General features: G+C 37.1%; 1 protein-coding gene across 1 annotated transcript; it reads right to left on the minus strand.

Moving 5' to 3' along the window:
• Positions 1-2,804: 2,804 nt before the first annotated feature.
• LOC141623086 (succinate dehydrogenase [ubiquinone] flavoprotein subunit 1, mitochondrial) lies at positions 2,805-20,221 on the minus strand. The gene is made up of 16 exons (XM_074439133.1): positions 19,990-20,221; positions 19,668-19,826; positions 13,222-13,309; positions 12,321-12,467; positions 12,074-12,214; positions 7,623-7,708; positions 7,419-7,511; positions 7,229-7,292; positions 6,832-6,975; positions 5,999-6,186; positions 5,751-5,925; positions 5,466-5,636; positions 4,315-4,384; positions 4,099-4,219; positions 3,969-4,006; positions 2,805-3,337 (listed from the first exon to the last, which is right to left on the minus strand). The coding sequence occupies exons 1-16, from the start codon at positions 20,068-20,070 to the stop codon at positions 3,235-3,237; spliced, it is 1,869 nt and encodes a 622-aa protein (XP_074295234.1). The 5' UTR covers positions 20,071-20,221; the 3' UTR covers positions 2,805-3,234.
• Positions 20,222-21,104: the final 883 nt, after the last annotated feature.

The raw sequence follows: 21,104 nt of genomic DNA on the forward strand, positions 1-21,104 counted from the left end.
TGTTAAATCTCCTGCTCTGGTTTCTTGGGAGAGTGTTTGTTTCCCTAAAAAGTAGGGTGGATTGGGGATATATAATTGACATTAATCTTTGGAACACGGCTGCCATGGGGAAGTATGTATGGCGGATAATGCAGAAAAAGGACCATTTGTGGGTCAAATGGGTACATAGCATCTATATTAAACAAACCGATTGGTTATCTTATGAGCCTAACACAGGTGCTAGCTGGTCTTAGAGAAGCATTTGCAGGTGTAAAGACAATTTAAATGATGGCTATACTGGTCAATGGTGGCAGGAAGAAGATGGTAATTATTCTATTGCAAAGGGGTACCATTGGCTTAGAGGTGATCAACCAGAGGTGAAATGGCACTCGTGGATTTGGAACCAAGTCAGTCTCCCTAAACACTGCTTTATAGGGTGGCTGACAGTGAGGCATAGACTGTTAACAAAAGCCAGGCTTTGTAAAGTGTTGATTAGTATTGATGCAGGTTGTGATCTATTTTTCAGCTGCCCATATAGTGTACGTTGCATCCATTTGGTATCTCAACGGTGTGAGATACAACTACCTACAACATATATTGAAGAATGGTGGTGCACGAAGAAGTTTAATTCCTAGATACACATAATATGGTGGCTGCAATCTGGTGGGTTCTGATAGATGAACCATCTCAACCAAAACCTTAAGGTGATGGTTGAGGCCCAACTATTATAAATATTCCTATTACGCTCCCTCACTCAAATGCCTGTTGGGCTTGAAGAGTGGTTAGTTGTGCACCGGCTCCCCGTCAGTGTCGGGTTTCCACTTCGAGTTTTTGAGGAGTTTTGAAGTTGTCAGGATTTGAACCCGTGACCTTCGGTCACACTGGCTCTGATACCATGATAGATGAACCAACTCAACCAAAACCTTGAGGTTATGGTTGAGGTCCAACTATTATAAATATTCCTATTATGATGGTTGAGGCCCAACTATTATAAATATTCCTATTAGGTTCGAAACACATGCAGGTTGACACATTCAATTTCTCGACCTGAATATGTTTTACAGATGATCAAAGAAGTGGTGAGGAGTCGTGGTACAGTCGAGTGTAGGAATAGTGCTTCTATACATTGGCTAAAGAAGTGAAGTGTAATATAGTTTAAAGCTTGTGTTGTTCTTCAGGCTGGTCATATGAAAATTGTAAGACGATGTAATGTTTGCTCGATGATGATATAATAATTCATTACATTTTACCAAAAAAAAAAAAAAAAAAAAAAATACTTCTTTTACATCAACCAAAATAATCAATTTTACTGTTTGTTACTATATATTGTTTGGGTGAAAACATGGAAAAAAAAACAGAGAAAAAGGAACATACATCGGATGTACTACCTCCAACTTTTTTGTTTTTTGAGCATATATGTATTTTTTTTTTAGCTTATTACCTCAAACTTTATTTGTTTTTGAGCATGTGGATTTTTTTTTTTTTAGCATAATAAAGTTTATAAGTTAAATTTTAATATTTTTTCCATCAAAACTCAAATTTAACTAAACTCATATGTAATGTTTTTGAGTTTTATTGTAATTTTTTAGAGCTTAATGTTTAAGTGAATAAACTCAGAAACTTTATAGTGAAACTCAGAAACTTTAAAACAAAACTCAAAAACTTTATTATAATGCACAGAAACTATAGAATTGGAGGTAGTACATCAGATGTATAAATCCTCTTACTGAAAAAAAAAAAAAAAAAAAAACATTGGTAGTGGGTGACACTATCCTATCACTAAATTGTATAAGCAAATCATTGCTACAATTCTTATTTGGTAATGATGGTAATGAAGACTAATATTTCGCACTAAACAAACTTTTGATTATAGAAAACCAAATTAGTCAGTAGTCAGCTGACTAATAATTAAAGTTCCAGACAATACTAAATTGTAGTGTAGCATACGGACACATAATGCAACTAAAAAAATAGTGTTGAATAGACGACATATTATACAACTAAGAAACATGGGTAAAATAGTAAACATGAATTCTCATTTGTAACGGACATATCCGTTGCAAGCTTACGACGGGTCAAGTATTACTCAGGGGTAGATAAAACTAAATGGTAAATGCATCTATTGTATGATTATAGTTTGTTTTTTTATGTGCCTCAGCAGATGCCTTTCGTTAGAGACACTGGGTCAAAACACTCTATTATCTTGATTTAATAGCAGCTGTCGTCTGCCATCTGACCTAGCAAAAAAAAAAAAAAAAAAAAAAAAAAAAAAAAAAAACCTAGAAGAACTTGGAAGAAGTATTATGGTAGAAAACTTGCTCTCGTCGAAGAAAGGTGACACAAAACAGCCTACCTAGAAAAACTAGGAAGTAGGAAGTATTATGTGCGAGCTACAAACTCATGTAAACATCTTATAGTATCGTTTATGCCTACTATGAGCAAAACAAAAAGCAGTAAAAAATATGGGCAAATTTATTCCGGTTTCTCACATCATTTCCGTCCTACAGCATACTTTGTAAATAATAATCCAACTGCCCACAAAAATCAATCTGTTTAACGAAATGGTCCAAAATAATGAGCAAAGATCCTCTCCATTTCCTTCTCTCCATTTCTTGTCCATTTCCTCTCACAATCCCATATTATATTAGTATTACACATTTATCTCATCTATCACTTGCACCATTAGATCGTAGTAAAGTATAATCCGGACTGTTAAAAGGAAATGGAAGGAAATGGTGAGGAGAAGAAATGGAGAGAATCTAAATTGCAAAATAATGTAAACAGCAAGTGTAGATATCAGCAAAGTTCACTAAACAAATCCCAAGTAAACAAACGGAAGAGCTAACTAATAAGAGGATTCAGTCCCATAAGTAGCAATACAACATAAGGTGTTCAAGAAGAAATACATCAATCCAGGGAACAAATTAAGCAGTAGCTTCTTATTAATCCGACCTGCTGTTACCTTTCTGTGTTTATGAATCACAATTTCATAAATACAAGTTCATTGGTGTGTCTTGGACACTGTTTCGTTTATCCAAACAATTACTTCTGTAAAAACATTATTGTTGGAAGAATCTCGCAAAATTCATTAGGCAACGACAACGCCTTTACTTGGCTGGTTGGCTTCCATAGAAAGATGGAACCCTTTCCAAATATATATCTCGTCGGCTTTATTTTCATTTCAGGTCGTTCTTTGTTCCCCTCCCTCTAATCATCCTATTTGCCGTAGAAGGCAGACCTCAAGAATATAATACATCAATAGACACGGGCTTTAGGAGGGAAAGTTTCCACCTCATCATCTAAAGTGTCCATATGAACCGGGCGGTAGTCTAGCTTGACCTTCTCGTTCTCCCAGTATCTGCATTTTTAGAATAGAGGTTAACGAGATTGAGTCAATGCAGTGAAAATGATGGAACTTCTACATTATTATTATATGGCTACACCCCAAAAAATAGCCGGCTTTCAAAGCTACAGATCTAGTAATTAACTAACCACGCTTACCAGAAGACTAATATTATGCAAAATCAGCAAGCGCCTGGTAGGCCACCTATGCGTCTAGTCCTAAATCCTAATCCCTTGACCGGAAGACTTCCCTTAATCGGTTAATCCCCATGGTGTCTATTTTTAAAAATAAATAAATAACATTCTACACAAATTTAACACAGCAAACTATGATGGTATGTTTCCGGTTTCCTAGAGAGGCAAAACAGATTTAGAAACCAAATGGACAGTAGTCACAGTACGATTCTTAGTTAGCATGCTAATTCTAGTTTAAACAAAGTTGGGAATTCTAAGATCTTAACAGAAATTAACTTTAGATATTTTTAACAGCCTTTAAAACAGGTAAGAATCAGGTTGTAACAAAGCTTGTCCATTACAGATAAACAATCTCAAGCAGTGAATGACAAAACTTAAACCGATCAAACGTCTTGTAATTTTAATTAAAACTCTTGAAGATAGAACAATGGGTACAAATATGAGTAACATACCCTAGAGTGTGCTTCATCCACTTCACGTCATCTCTAGTCTGCAAGACCAAAGTAAATCATATCATTAAAAACAAAACCATATGAAACACTTCTAGAATAGAGTAGATGGATAGAGTGCAGCCTAACTAACCGAGAAATCCTCCCGAGCATGAGCTCCTCTGCTCTCTTTTCTGGCCTCAGCAGAGTGCATCGTGATGCAAGCATTAATCAGCAAATTCTCCAACTCTAGGGTTTCTATTAAGTCAGAGTTCCTGAAAAGAAGAAGAAATTTGCAAACTCATAAGAGGGCAAAACATAAAAGAAGTTTCAGAAACCAAAAGTATCATATGAAAGAAATGAAGCATACCATATGAGACTGCGATCTTTCACTTGAACATCATGGAAACTATCCCAAGCCTTATCAATCAATTCACAACCTGCAGAAAATAAATAGGAAAAAACAAGCTAATCAGAATGACTAAGAGAATTGCAATAGCATACAAATGGCATTGAAGTAGAGAACTTCAAAAGCCAAGCAAAAAGTTCAGCGCTAAATAAAACAGAATAAAATATATGACCGAGAGGCCTGTTAAGTGAAGCCGGCTGAAGAAGAAAAAAACTTGGATTATCTTTCAATCCTTCATATTACACTATAACTTCCGCTCTTATTTCTTTTCTTTACTTAATCATCCATCTTTCATTCAGGTGGCAAAGAAGATTCCAAAAAGGAATGGAGTGGGCCTCAATGAGGGAAACCTCCATATCTAATGAGGACAAAGGCCAGTCCTTACTTTTTAGAGACTAGAATAAATAAATAAATAAATAAATAAGTTACACGTGTTTTCAATCCTTGATCTCTATATATATTTCCTTGATCTCACACCCCTGACTTGTGTAAAAAATTACCTGAACTTTTAGATATATCACCTAATCTTTCAGGCTTGGCCTGATCTCAAAAAAAGAGGCCTAAAATCAGATAATTAACGGAATGAGAATCATAAACCTTAGAGATCACAACGAAATGTCACCTAAACTTCCACAAATGCCTGGAAGCTTAATAGCTCTCAGAGTGTCTCTCAACATACATATGATGTGCCTATCACACATCCAAATTCATACACAAACTCACATCTAGTTGTTTATAGAAAGGCAAATACCATCATCATAGAGAGCTTCATGTAGACACCAAGAAGTAATATAATGGCTACATACTATGTTTAAGAAGTGCTAACAGTTCAAGAAATGATTCAAGACTTTGTAACATTGATTAAAAAGAGAGAGATGCAATCCGCACAGGCGCAGAAATAGCATCCTATGTTCTTTCTAGGTTTAAGAAGTGCGAAGATATTAGCAAGAGGATACATAATTGGCAACATAACAAGACAATCCTGATCACTGATATATCTACATTCAAGTTTCACCAACTAATGAAATGTTCGAATTATCAAACATTTTAGGTAGAACACAAAACAAACTGATCAAACAGACCCATCACAAGTAACGAGTGAAATAACAGACCTTCTTCTAAGGTACTTTGTGTCCGGAAAACAGCAGCATTGTTTTGCATAATCCGTTGCATGTTCAGACGAACTTGAGAAGTTGGTAGAGAGCCATTAGAGTTTCTTAATTTGTCCAACCATCCAATAGTCTTTTCTCCAGCACCCTTAGCCAAAGGCTTGAGCTTCTCCCCTGCAAGGCACTTATATAAGCATGTTTTGACAAATGATAATAACTGATCACCCGGTGCAATGAGTCAGCTATCCTAAGGCAAGCAGCTGGCTATTTACTCGTACAATTACATACCTGGTTTATTGATCTCCGCAATCCTGTTAGCACAAGCTCGACCAAAGACAACAATATCAAGAAGAGAATTTGCACCCAGCCGATTAGCACCATGAACTGATGCACATGCGGCCTCTCCAGCAGCCATTAATCCAGGAACCACTGTATCAGGGTCATTACCTTTGATGGTAACAACCTAAGGGCCCAACATATATTAGATTACGGAACCTGGAAACAATACACATCCTGCAAGCTTAAGCTATTGTTACCTCTCCATGGTAGTTTGTAGGGATCCCACCCATATTATAATGAACTGTTGGTAAGACTGGAATCGGTTCCTTTGTAACATCAACCCCAGCAAAAATAGCAGCAGTCTCGGAAATACCAGGAAGTCTTTCCTTTAGTACTTCTGGGGGCAAGTGATTTAAGTGGAGGTAGATATGGTCCTTCAATGGTCCTATCAAGCACAAGATCAACATGACATAATAAGAAAATCTATGTGACGTATAAATAGGCTTAGTTTATAAGTGGAATGTTGTACTAGGGATTACCGCTCAAATTGAAAAAAAAAAATACTGGCACCGTGAATGGGCTAATGAGGTCTATAACATAAAATATGAAACCAGAAGAGAAACACATGACAGATGATATCTAGTATACCAAACAAATGATAAAATGTCTTGAAGTCTTTATTAGTCTGACACTTCACTTTGATCACGTGTCGTGTGTCGACACGACACGACACGACAATTCACTTAAATTTAGACCAAAAAAATGAAAATTTCACGGAAAATAACCGTATTTGACACTGATACTTGTCAGTTGTCAGGACACTTCTCAGACGAGTCAGAGAAACATAGCTTGAAGTAACATCAAATCACCTTGTCAGACAAATAAATCCATAGAGATAACAAGAGCATCATTACCATATGTAAGGTCCCACCAACAGAGGTTACCGAGCTAAGAAACATCAATATGTACACAAACAACCGTTCTAAAATGAAACTCAATTCCCATTTTTACAAATAGCAAGAAGAGACCAACGAGATCATGCATTACCAGTGATCAATTGTTTTAGTAAATGGTATAGATCTTATCTTACCAACACCACGCCCTTCACGAATCTCCATCGTCATGGACCTAGAAACAACGTCTCTTGATGCCAGATCCTTCGCTGTTGGAGCATATCTTTCCATAAACCGCTCACCCTCACTGTTTCTGAGAATTCCACCTTCACCACGAGACCCTAGGTGGAAAAATGAAATCTTTAGATAACATCATTTTAATCTATTAAATTCAGAATAAATTAAATTCATCGAAGAGCCAAAAAAAAAAAAAAAAAAGAGAACTTTTTTTAGAAAACAGTAAGCAACTGTGGAGAGTTAGAAAGCCAAATTCCAGGATACATCCAATACAGCTTGATTCAATCTAGCAGTAAACTAACGAGATTCCAATTTGGAAACCAAAAAAAAAAAAAGACCAAAGCACGAACAACCAACCTTCTGTTATCAGGCAGCCAGCACCATAGATACCCGTTGGATGGAACTGCACAAATTCAAGATCCTGAAATAGATCGACGATGTTCAGGTGAAGTATTCAACAGAAAAAAGCATCAACCATGTTATAATTGGCTTGCATTACTTTAGAATATATCTAATAAGATACAAGCAAAACAGAGAGAGCCATCACCTGTAAGGGAAGGCCAGCACGAGCAACCATTGCATTGCCATCTCCTGTACATGTGTGTGCCGAAGTTGCAGAGAAATATGCTCGACCATATCCCTGCAAGAAATTGAAAATTGAATATTGGGGAAAAAAGGTCACAAAAAATCATGACATTGACGTCCTCTCGGTAAAATAAAGATTTCTAAAATCAGGGAATATAGCAAATACCCCAGTAGCCAAAACTGTTGATTTAGCACGGAATCTATGCAAAGTTCCATCTTCCATGTTTAGTGCAATTACACCTTGACACTCGCCTGAAATAGATATCATAAATCAGAAATCTTCTCCACAAAACAAAGCAACATTGTTTTATACCGAGATTTACGTACACCATAGACTAGAAAGTAGAAAACCACTTGCTTGAGAAATTAAAACGGGGATCAAGTAGTTGTCACAAAAAAAAAGAAATAAAGTTTCCCTGAATGGATTATGGATGTCATAAAAATCCTTAACGGCATTAGGAGGTTTGACTGACAAAAACTGCCACAAAAGCAACCCAGTCCTAAATAATCACAAGAATGACATCATGTTTCGTAAAAATTAAACAAGACTTATTTTTAAAAGGCAAAAAGTGCACTGAGGCGACAAGGGCCTGTTCCGACGAGCGATAAGGGCAAGGTGAAGTCGACCTTCTAGACGCAAGGCGCACTGCCTGTTTTTGAAAAATCATTGTATTTTCAAAATAACATTGTTTGCAACAATATTCTTTTTCTAATAAATAGGACTAACACGTAAAGGAGTAAAAGAAATGGATAATGTGGCAAAGAAAAAGGAATAACAAAACACGAAATTCTTCCACCGCAAAGCTCAACAACGAAAGCAAAAAAAAATTATTCGCCGAATTATTGATGAGAACGGTCGAAAGTTCGAAAATGGGGATGGAATTAGAGGGGCAACTGTTAAATATTTTGGGGCTCTTTTTATATCATCAGAACCGGCTAATTTTGAAAATATTTTGGAGGGAGTCTCGGGAAGGGTGACACATGAAATGAATGATATTCTAAGGGCCCCTTACAAAGGCGAAGAAGTTGTAGAAGCGTTGAATCAAATGCATCCTCTCAAAGCCCCGGGCCTGACGGTATGAATGCTCTTTTTTATCAAACATATTGGCATATTGTTGGTCCGTCTGTGGTTCGTATGACTTTACAAGTGCTTAATGGTGCTCCTTTTCCTACTGGTTTGAATACTACTCAAATTGTTCTTATCCCGAAAAAAAAAGCTCCGGACAAATTTGTAGACTTTCGACCTATAAGCCTATGTAATGTGCTCTATAAAATTATATCTAAAGTATTGGCTAATAGGTTAAAAAAATTTCTTGGTGAGATAGTCTCTGATAATCAAAGCGCTTTCACTCCGGGTCGGCTTATCACTGATAATATTTTGATAGCTTTTGAGATGTTCCATTATATGAAAAACTCGAGAGGAGCATGGGGACATATGGCGTTGAAATTGGATATGTCAAAAGCTTATGATAGGGTGGAATGGGATTTTTTGGAGCGGGTTCTTTGTGTGATGGGAATGGATAGGAGGTGGATAAATCGGGTTATGGAGTGTGTGAGAACGGTTTCCTATTCAGTCTTAATTAATGGGTCGGAATCTGAGACTTTTTTCCCGACTAGAGGGCTGAGACAAGGGGACCCGTTATCACCCTATTTGTTTATCATTTTATCATTTGTGCTGAAGTCATGTCAAGCATGCTCCGTAGTGCCATGAAGAGGGGAAGTATTCACGGGATTCGCATAGCACCCCTTGCTCCGGTTGTGACCCATTTGCTGTTTGCGGACGATAGCATTATTTTTGTTAAGGCAAATGTACGGGAAGCTGGCGTGGTTAGGGACATTTTGAGTAAGTACGAGGTTGCGTCGGGGCAGTCAATCAATTTAGACAAGACAAACATATCTTTCAGCAAGGGGACAAAGGCGTTTCGCAAAGAGGGAGTGCTTGGAGTGTTAGGGTCAGGGAAGTCGATGTACAGGAAAAATACTTGGGGCTCCCTACGGTCATAGGCTTGTCGAAGAAAGCCCTTACTAATATTATCCGGGATAAATTAAGCAAGAAGCTTCAAGGGTGGAGAGGTTTGCTCTTTAGTAAGGCGGGGAAAGAGACTTTGATTAAAGCGGTTGCTCAAGCTATGCCCACCTATGCCATGAGTGTTTTCAAAATCCCGACAACATTTTGTGACGAACTACGCTCTATGGTGTCGACCTTTTGGTGGGGTTCGGACAATGGGAGGAGGAAAATGCCGTGGGTGGCGTGGAGCAAAATGTGTAAGCCAAAGTGTCGTGGAGGGTTGGGGTTTCGAGATTTTGCGAATTTCAATAAAGCGCTATTAGGAAAACAGGCTTGGAGACTCGTGACAAATGATACCTGTCTTATGGCTCGTGTACTCAAAGGGAAATACTTCGGGGACCGCTCTTTTGTCGATGCGGAGCTCGGACACAACCCGAGCTATACTTGGAGGAGCATTTGGGAAGCTAGGGAGGTTGTTATGCGAGGAGCGAGACGACGAATTGGGGATGGTTGGAGCACTTTGGTGTGGTCGGATCCTTGGATCCCGAAAACTCAATCTCGACGTGTTATATCTCGACGTGTGAGGCGGATATGAAAGTTGCCCAACTGTTGCAAGAGGATGGCTTGAGGATGGCTTGGGCTGGGATCGACAGAAGGTGAGCTCCCTTTCTCTACCCTTTGAACAGGAAAGAGTATAGCATTCGCATTAGTGCAACGAAACCCGTGGATGATTGGTGTTGGGATTATGAGAAGGATGGTGAATATTCGGTTCGCTCGGCCTACAAGTTGCTTGTCGATGACGGCAGCGGGATAGAACAGTCGGACTTTGCTCGTGATAAATGGCTTTGGAGTAGGATATGGAAAATGCCAGTTCTTCCCCGTATCAAGGTGTTCTTCTGGCAATTGTGTCACGATAGCCTAGCCACAAAGGCGAATGTTGCGAAGAGGCTAGCTGGGCATGACATGGACTGTCCGTTTTGCTACAATAATATGGAGACTTGTCTCCATATTTTCCGGGATTGTGGGTGGGTGAAGGGCTTTTGGGAGGGATTGGGGTTGGATGTGTCGGTGGATGGTGGGGGAGAGAGGGTGAGGGAGTGGGTGGAGAGCACTTTAAAGGAGATGAGGGAGGAGCATTGCGTAGAGTTCATGGTCGGATGTTGGGCATTGTGGGAACGGAGGAATAAGTTTATCTTTGAGGGAGAAAGGGGTGACCTGAATGGGGTTTTTACTCGAGTGAGGGGACTGTTAGGGGAAATGAGAGCAGATGATGACAGGGAGCTGTACTCTGTACTCTGGCGCAGGGAGTGCGTCGAAAGCGAAAACAGGGGAGTGGAGAGGGGTGGAGGAACAGGGGGAGGTTGGTAATAAGAAGGGAGAGAATCAGGGATGGGCGAGGCCGAGGGAAGGAGCTGTAAAGGTTAATGTCGACGCCGGATTCATGGAGGAGATGGGTATGGGTTTTGGGGTCGTGTGCAGAGATGAACACGGGATGGTTCAGAGAGCCGTGGCAGTGCAGATGGAGGGGACGTGGGATGTGAAGATGGCGGAAGCCCACGCGGTGTTGGTAGGGGTGAAGGAAGCCATTGATGCGGGGTAAAAACAGGTGATCTTTGAAAGCGATTGCTTGGAGGTAGTGACGGATTTGCGGACTCGGCGAAAAGGACGTAGTGATATACATTTGATTTATGAAGATATTTTATCTAGCTGTAATTTTTTCGAGGTTGTTAATTTTTCTTTCGTTAGTAGGCACTTCAATAGGGTAGCTCATTTGCTTGCTCATGTTACCCCTTGGAGCTTAGGTAGACGACAACACATTTCTGATGTTACTTTGCTTGATTTAGTTTTATACAATTAAACTCTTTTGGGTTTCTTCAAAAAAAAAAGGAATAACAAAAGAAATAGAAGAGAAAATATAGAATTTGCATAGTGGTGCGTCAAGATAGGTGTGCCTTAATCTACAAGGCGAAGTTAAGGTGCGCCAAAGCCATTTTAGTAAGTGCCTCACTAAGCCTTGGAAATAAGTGTGCCCGACGAACTCTTTTAACTGCGCAACAAGACTGACAAAAACAAGTTTGCCTAGAGGTTCTGATAACCAATTGCTATTTTCATAGATAGTTAAGAGTCAGAGTGGCAAACGCTGTAGTGTAAATTAGCTGCATAACAGATCTAGAATTACTAATATGAGCGACACATAATAAGTCACACTTTTTTGCATGATATGTGGTTCCGATTAAGTACCCACGAGGCCAGAACAACCGACTATAAGCAAGTAGCCAAGTAGGCAACCCCTTCAATAGAGAATTAAAATGTGACGAGATCTTATTTTACAGTGGATGGTTCACAGTCCAAATGTCGCAAATCGATTTCATTTGGCAGGGAAAGGATTTTAATGGGCCAGTATTATGGTTCACAACCAAAATGTCAATCATTTGTCCAACTTATGTAAAATCATTGAAGCCTAATCTCCTCCAATTCTCAACACCAAAAGAAGGATTATCGTCATTCAACAAGAGAACTCCTCAAATTTTACTTATCGAAGTTGTAATTCGAAGCAACTGAGACATAAATAAACTTGTTCAAAGAAGGTAAAGGGGGTAATAACTTACCTTCATCATCCATAATAAGATCCAAGGCAAAATATTCAACGAAAAATTGTGTGTTGTGTCTCATTGCTTGCCCATACAGAGCATGCAACAGAGCATGCCCAGTTCGATCAGCTGCACATGCACATCGATATGCTTGGCCTCCTAAAATTACAACAAAAAGAAAATAATAAGGAATTTTTCCAAGAGCGGCAACAAAATATGAAATTTAAGCAATTTAAAGTACACCATTGATATTTGACTCATGTACCTTTCCCAAAGTTCAAGCTTTGACCACCAAATGCACGCTGATATATTTTACCATCTTCTGTACGGGAAAATGGCAAGCCATAATTTTCAAGCTCAATCACAGCTTTTGGTGCTTCTCTACACATGTACTGTATAGCATCCTGATCACCTATAAGACAAACAGTTTCCCACATGTCAGAAGAATGAGAAGTGCAGAATCCCACCAGCCAAAAGATGTCGAAATAAAATAAATGAATAAATTCCAGAATCCAACTGCTACTCAATTTTGAAATCTAAAAGAAGTAAAGACTGATGAGCGGAAATAATAAAGGGAATTGCTGAATGCTGAGAGGTAAACAAATCTTTAGCAAGAAAAAGGAGTGTCCTATTAAGATTATAAGTGATAGAATTCCTAATGCATTGAATTAGAACATTTATCCTTTGCATTTCATGGGCAAATGAAAATTAAAGGGGTCCAGCTATGGCCGAAAACAAAATGATACTTGTAATCGACAAGGAACAATGGTGTCCCTAAAAACTCCAAACCTTCCGGTGAGAAAGGATTAGAGAGTGAAACATAATTACAGACATTGGACAGATTAAGAAGGAAAATAATTGGACTGTCTTGTTAATATCGTACACTAGAGCTTCCACAATTACATTCACATAAACTAAAAATTAAGAAAGGTATTCTCCAAATGAAATTTCACATGGCGACTACCTATTTCCCTCTGCCCCTCCCTAATCTCTTCCTTTTTCAAGTATAATTGAACAAAAGAAACCTATATTAAACTCTACTTTCATAGTTTCATTGAGAACACATAATCCAGTACAAAGAGCTTTTTGGGACTAAATATAGTTTTCCATGAGACAAACAAAGCTATAACAATATTATCAAAGACGAAGATGTTAAGCGCACATACCTAGCCAGTCACTTCCTTTCACGGTGTCATACATATGCCACCTCCAATCATCTTCGGTCATATTACCCAAAGCAGCATTGATTCCACCCTGCAACAAGTCATAAAGACAGCTTGAGACAATCGCTAAACAAGAAACCAGTACGAGCATTATTAATGTAACCAACCTAGCTCCTCAAAAATCATGCATGAGAGAATGAGATGCTACTTTTAAAAAGGGTTTAACATAGGAAATAACTAAACTCCATGGAATTTCCTTTCAAAAAGGAAAATGAATCAACTCCAAGGAATGAAAACGGAACATATTCTTCCCCTACTAACGGCTCAACAGCACCGACAAGCCGACAACTATACAAATTAGCACTGGTATGAGTTATCTAACAATTACATACTTGAAACGAATCATCCAAACACCAACATGCAATTTACATTGTAACTTTCTTGCGCCATTATATACAGCAACAAAGAGCATCTACAAGACCAGGGAATACCCACTTCGAAGAATCCAAAATCTTCAGCTTCCTGATCATTTAGCTTTAATTTTTGATTTCTGACAATTTTTGATGAAGGGTGATGATGGAGGTTCAAGGAGGAAGATGAGTCGATTTAGCTTTAATTTTTGATTTCTGACAATTTTTGATGAAAGGTGATGATGGAGGTTCAAGGAGGAAGATGAGTCGATTTAGCTTTAATTTTTGATTTCTGACAATTTTTGATGAAGGGTGATGATGGAGGTTCAAGGAGGAAGATGAGTCGGCAGATCGCCATTGATGAAAAAATGAAGACTTGAAGAGTCAACCGACATTTGTTGAGAAAGAGGCGGATTTTAATTTTTTTTAATTTTTTTAATTTTTTTTTTTAGATATTATTAAATCCTAATAGGTGTGTTCCTAGGTTTTTGTGATTTTTATGGTTTTTGAGTTTCCAATGGAGCATTTGTATTTAAAAATTTAAATTTAAATGTAATGTGAATGTAAATTGAGAGTTATCCTTACGAGAAATTTATTAGTTACGTCGTGTTAAAATTTCATACAATAAAATTTAAAATTTAAAGTTCAAAGATTTTCACATTACAATTTGTTTTAGACTAGTCGGTTTTATAAATTTTACAATAAAACCTCGTAAAACGAAAATATAATACTTGAAAGAAAAATATGTTACAATTGAAAAGCATAACATTTGGGTAACTTTACTATCATATTGTTCGATATTGTTCGATTAGTTCTTTTAAGAGAAAAATCTTAAATAATAATAACAAGTATAAGAAAATTCTTTGTAAATCTTTTCTTAATTAATTTAAGAGCGTTGTAAAAACCGTTAACATAACCTATTCATGTGGCACACATTAGATAAATAATAAGGATCTTTTTAACCTATTGATGTGTGCCCAGCGGGCACACGTTAAAAAAATAATAATGATTTTTTTAACCTAATGATGTGTGCTCAGCGGGCACACGTTAGAAAAATTAAAAGGATTTTTTTAACCTAATGATGTATACCCAGCGGACACGTTAGAAAAATAATAAGGATTTTTCTAACCTATTAAAGTGTGCCCAACGGGCAATTCTTTTAACCTATTAAAAAAACAATTAAGGATTTTTTAACATATTAACGTGTGCCAACACACGTTAGAAAAATAATGAGGATCTTTTTTAACCAATTAATGTGTGCCCAGCGGGCACACGTTAAAAAAATAATAGATTTTTTTAACCTATTAATGTGTGTCCAGCCGATACACGTGTTAAAAGATAATAGGAATTCGTTCCTTAGACCTAATGTTTACTATTGTAAAGTGTAGAGTACACATCACTTATGAGTTGTGAGTCTGTGACCGAGTTATCGTTATAAGAAATTTGATCACTATTCATTATAATAGTTGAGTATATTGCCAAGAGGGAATTCGATCTCTAAAGCTAATGTCGACTGTAACTCTATGGTTGACCGACTGACCTTTATAAGGAACTTGATTATAATTCATATATTATAATACCTGAGTATATTCCTAAGAGGGAATTCAATCTCTAAAGCTAATGTCGACTGTAATTCTATAGTTGATCAATTGACCTTTATAAGGAACTTGATCACGATTCAAATATTATAATACTTGAGTATATTCCTAAGACGAGGGAATTCAATCCCTAAATCTAATGTCGACTGTAACTTTATAGCTGATCAACTAACCTTTGTAAGGAACTTGATCACTTGAGTATATTCCAAAGAGGGAATTCGATCCCTAAAGCTAATGTCGACTGTAAGTCTATGGTTGACCGACCGACTTTTATATGGAACTTGATTATAATTTATATATTATAATACCTGAGTATATTCCTAAGAGGGAATTCAATCCCTAAAGCTAATGTCGATTGTAACTCTATAGTTGATCAATTGACCTTTATAAGGAACTTGATCACGAATGTCGACTGTAACTCTATAGTTGATCAACTAACCTTTATAAGGAACTTGATCACGAATGTCGACTGTAACTCTATAGTTGATCAACTAACCTTTATAAGGAACTTGATCACGATTCATATATTATAATACCTTGATCTCTAAAGCCAATGTCGACTTTGTAAGTCAATAATTGACCGACTGGCCTTTATAAGGAACTTGATCACGATTCATTTATAATAAGTACGGAGTAGTTGATTATCGAAAAGGAAATTCGATTGCTAAAGCTAATGTCGACTTGCTTAATATTGTACAACATATTTACAATAAAAATATCCTTACAAATATTTATAATATTTAATTTAAGTAAATTCAATTTACAATTTTTAAAAAAAAAAAAAAAAAAAAAAAAATTAACAATTAAAAAATCAGAACAATCTAGATCCTATCTATAGTTTTAGAGTTTCAGTCAATACACGTTTATTATGTACCAGACTCATCATCTTCCTTCACTTCATATTCCTACTCCATTAATTTAACCATCAACGACACCCAATTAATGGCCTAACCTTAGCAATATAAATACATCATTCTACAACAATGGAAATCATATTCTTTTCAACTATCCCTCCCTTAATCAAATACTCCATATTCAGTATGTTTAACAAACACAATAAAACTTCCCAAGCCTCCCAAAGTAGTGCCATTGAAAATATCATTTCGGATTCTTCGAGTTCATCTGATGAAGATAACAATGGCACTATTAACCCAACCGAGCCCGGTACAAGAAAAAAACGCAAATATAAGAAGAAAAATTCAAATACACCGGATGTAAAGCCACTGCTTGCTTTCATCGAGTATACTAATAAGGAAGCTGAAGATAAACTTGCAAAAGATTCGAACCGATCTTGGATTTGCAAGTTTTGTCATACTGGGGGTAAGAGTACCTATACTAGAATTCATGCCCATTTCTTTGGTTTTGGTGGCAAAAAATCTGATGGTAAGCGTTGCCCAGTGATGGAGAATAATCCAGCGGAGTTAAACAAAGTAAAAAAGGCCGTTGAAGAGGCAGAAAAATTTGGAGTGTCAAACACACTAAAAAGTTCGGTCATTATAAAAAAAGCCTAAAAGAGAATCATCCAACCCACTTGAATCTGCATTCGGTTTAGTAGAGAGGGATGCTGTTGATCAAGCAATAATGCGTTTCTTTTGTGCAAATGGCATTGCATTCAATGCTATTCGTAGTCCGCACTTTGTTGATATGGTAAACGCCATACGGCGTGCTCCCGGGGGATACAAATCCCCGTCCTACGAAAGGGAAAGGACGACCCTACTGGATGAATTGAAAAGAAAGGTTGATAAAGATCTAGCTCTGATCAAAGATACATGGAGCACACAAGGAGTGTCCATAACCTCTGATGGTTGGTCTAATGTTAAAAATGAGCCACTTATTAATGTCATTGCTGAGAATAGCAGGGGCGCAATGTTTATGAATGCTTCCGATTTTTCAGGGGTAGTGAAAACAGGCCCGGTGATTTCAGATTACTTGATAAAGGCTATTGACGAGGTAGGTCCTTCAAATGTTGTTCAAGTTATAACTGATAATGCGGCTAACTGTGTATTAGCAGGTAAAGAAATTGAGAAGGTGCATAAGCATATTTTTTGGTCCCCATGTGTGGTCCATACAATGAATCTAGTGTTCAAAGATATTGCAAAAACATTCCCTTGGTTGAGTGATACATATAAGAAGGGAAAGGCAATTGTGAAATATGTTAAAAATCATCAAAATGCTTTAGCAATGTTCAGGTCTCACTCAGATTTAGAGCTACTAAAAGTTGCGGAAACACGATTTGCTAGTCACTATATACTGCTTAAGAGGATTTTGGATTGTAGAGAAGCTTTAGTAACTTTGGTTTGCCAAAAGAAATGGAAAGATTGGCTAAAAAAGGGAGACGAAAACTCTCGGAAACAGGGTAGTGAAATTGCTGAATATATAAAAGATGAGAGCTTTTGGGACGATGTAGAAAGTGTTCTAAAAATTTTGGAACCTCTTTACCATGTATTGAAGTTTGCTGATGGTGAAGGTCCTCTCATGGGTGAAATATATGAAAAAATGGACAATATGCTTGGAGAGGTAAAGGATGTTATGGCTACAAGCAGGTATCTTCATACTTCATAAGCCATCTTCATACTTCATAAGCCTTTATAGCACAATTTTTCATTGCCTTATATCTGTAAATCACACTGCAAAGTTTCAGAAAAAGAAACAGGCTGTAAATTTCATTGCCGTATGTTTATTACTCACAAGTAGTTTTTATGTAGGTACTCTTCTGATTTTGATGCAATGGCACATCTTATTACTGAAAGATGGGAGAAGATGAATGTTCCTCTTCATTGCTTAGGATTTGCCTTAAATCCTCGTTTCTACAATGCTAAGTATCTTATGTCCACTGCTCCCGGAGGTGTTAAAAGAAAGGCTCCTAACACCGATAAAGAAGTGGTTACCGGAGTAATGAAAGCTTTTGAAAAGTTTGCTACAAATTCTTCGGAGGAGGTTAAACTAAGAGAACAATTTGGACAATTTCACATGAAAAGGGGGTTATTTGGTATGAAGGCAGCCCAAGAAGATGCGCTAATAATGGACGGTATTACTTGGTGATCCTCATATGGTGTTTGAAACTCAGTGGCTCAAATTGCGATTAAAATATTATCGCAACCGATTAGTAGCTCCTCGGCTGAAAGAAATTGTAGTACGTACAAGTTTGTTCACAGCGTTGTTAGGAATAGGCTAAATAATGTACGAGCAGAGAAACTTGTCTTCATCCACTCGAATCTCCGCCTCCTATCCCGATTTACAGCTGAATACAAGACCGGAGAATTTAAGAAGTGGGATGTCGAACCTGACAATGCGAGTTTGGAGGATTCATCCGTTCAACTTCAAGACATGACTTGGGAGAGATTGGACATAACCCGTAATGCTTAATAATTCAAGCAAGAGTTCAGTGGGCATCAAGGCAGCAAGTCAGCAACTACTTATTTATTTCTAGCTTTTTCATTTATCGAACTTTGTTATTTTGGTCAGTTTTCCGTTACTTTTGTACTTTGGAGACTTGTTTTAAGTCATTTTATCAAAAATAAGTATTTTGCTAAAATAATTTTCGTATTTTATTCATTTTGTTGAGTAGGCGAATTGATTTGAATTAGCGAATTATGAATTCCTTTTGCGAATTGGATTCAACGAATTACCGAATTTTAAAGAATTGTAATTCGCCAGCGAATCGAATTCGCTAAATTGAGCGAATCGCGAATTAGAATTAAGAAAGCGAATTGAACGAATTGCGAATCCGGTAACCCTGTACAAGACCCTGGCTGGCTAATACTCCGTCAACAGTAGTAAAATATGTTAAAAATCAACTTCTAACAACAAATTTTGAGATCATATAGAACCCGAAATAGTTAATTAATCCGGCAGGAACCTTATAACCCTTTAGCCTCCTATGATATGAACAATCAATCAGGTTCAGCAAGCATTCTTTTCTAACTTTAAAACATGAAACAATACGGAAGTTAGGTTCAACAAACCTTCACATCTCACTTCAAATGAAACAATGCGGAAATTCACAAGTTATCATTCAAAATGCAACAATACATGAAGCAGAAAAAAATCAAGGCTACACTACTGCCACAAATGAGATACAAAATCAATCAAAATGCTGACAAGTCACAAGTCAGGATACAAAGACATAACCAATCAAATGCAAAAACAATCATGAGTCACACTATATGAAACAAAAGTAAATCTAGGCGACAAAATTGCGCCAAACGAAATACATAATGGATCAAAATGCAAAAACTTCACAGGCTACAATACAGAATACCAAGAAAAGAAAATTGAAATAAGCAAAAACAAATCAGTGATACAAAAAATACACCAAATAAGATATGCAATCAATCAAAACGCGGCAATTTCCGAGTCACAATAAGTAGCAAAAACAATCGAGGCTACCAAAATTACGGGATATAAGACAACATAATCAATCAAATTGCGAAAAAAATACCTGAGCGGCGACGGTGTGAGACCGTGTCGGAAAGAGTTTAGTTATACAAGCGGTGTTGAAACCGTGTTCCGAAAGACCAATGGCCGCACGAAGACCAGCGCCTCCTGCACCTACAACCACCGCATCGTACGCGTGGTCCACCACCGTATACCCTCCACTCTGCCACACACAATCCAATCCCAATCCAATAACATCAAATGATATCGAATCGAATTCAATACAAATACAATCAATCAATCAATCAAAGATCGAGTGCGATTTAAACCTAAATAAAAACAGTAAATATCACAGATTAAAAAGTTTGAAAGAAAGAAGTAGTTACCGAATTAGAGGAGAAGAATCTGGAGATCGGAGAAGTGGATGAAGAATGAGGGCGAAAAGTTCGAGTAACGCATCGCCACATGATTGTTGTATTGTTGTGATGACGGAGCTGTGTGTTTCTCTCTCTATACAAATTTTATTTTAATGGCGTACGGGGATATGTATTTATTTGGGAAAAGTGCGAGAGCCAAGAGGCGACGTTGCGAAAATGAATCCGAGGTTTTGATGGTTGTATTTATACTTCTGGTCTCTATTTGTTTTTTTTATTTTTTTATTTTGAGTTATCTTTACAATTGGATTGGTTTTTTTGGCTCGATCAAAATTTTAGAAATACAAATTCTTACTTGTGGCGGTATAATGAAAAGAGATGTGGTTGTAACTTGTAAAATGCCATAACCAAAAGTTCCTATTTTACGAAATACTTGATGTTTTTAAGTCAAATATTGAATTGCTATTTTACAATTTGTTCACCGCATAATTTAAACATTATCACCTCTCTTTTCAAACAATCAGACTCAAACCTTGTTAAACACATATGAGTTCTTGAAAATATTTCATTCCCACTTCTTGAAAATATAAAGTGATTCGGTCACAATTAATTCGGATCTATATTCTCATTCTTGTTAAACAGGTATATGTCCATTATTAATCAGTAATTTACTCTTTTAAATTTTAATTATGTTATACAATCTCTTGTGATTTGATTCTAAATTATACTCCACGAAGGATGTATATGAATACCATGTCCATCCAAAAAAATCAGATAATTTTCCTTAAGATGCAAATATCCGTCTTATCATAAAAGGAATATATCCGTCTTCAAATAAAATTTGTTATAGGAACTAGACTTGCCCTAACTTGAAAAGTCTAATTTGGTCACTACAAGCAGCTAGCACATAAAGCAAATGATGGTTATGAATAAGAAGGTTGAATTGGGTACGAAATCAAAGGAAGAACTCGGTGTACAATTACTAACCACTTGAGCCATTAGATGCAAATACTAGTTGGACGTGTCCATTAGCATTTCCAGTGGCAAAACTATGGAAGATTATTTCCGCAACCGACTTGTTGCTCGTGAGTCCATCTCATTAAAGATGGTTACTATTCGTCACAAGC

The sequence above is a fragment of the Silene latifolia genome, chromosome X (genome assembly GCF_048544455.1).
Source record: "Silene latifolia isolate original U9 population chromosome X, ASM4854445v1, whole genome shotgun sequence".
NCBI classification, from domain to species: domain Eukaryota; kingdom Viridiplantae; phylum Streptophyta; class Magnoliopsida; order Caryophyllales; family Caryophyllaceae; genus Silene; species Silene latifolia.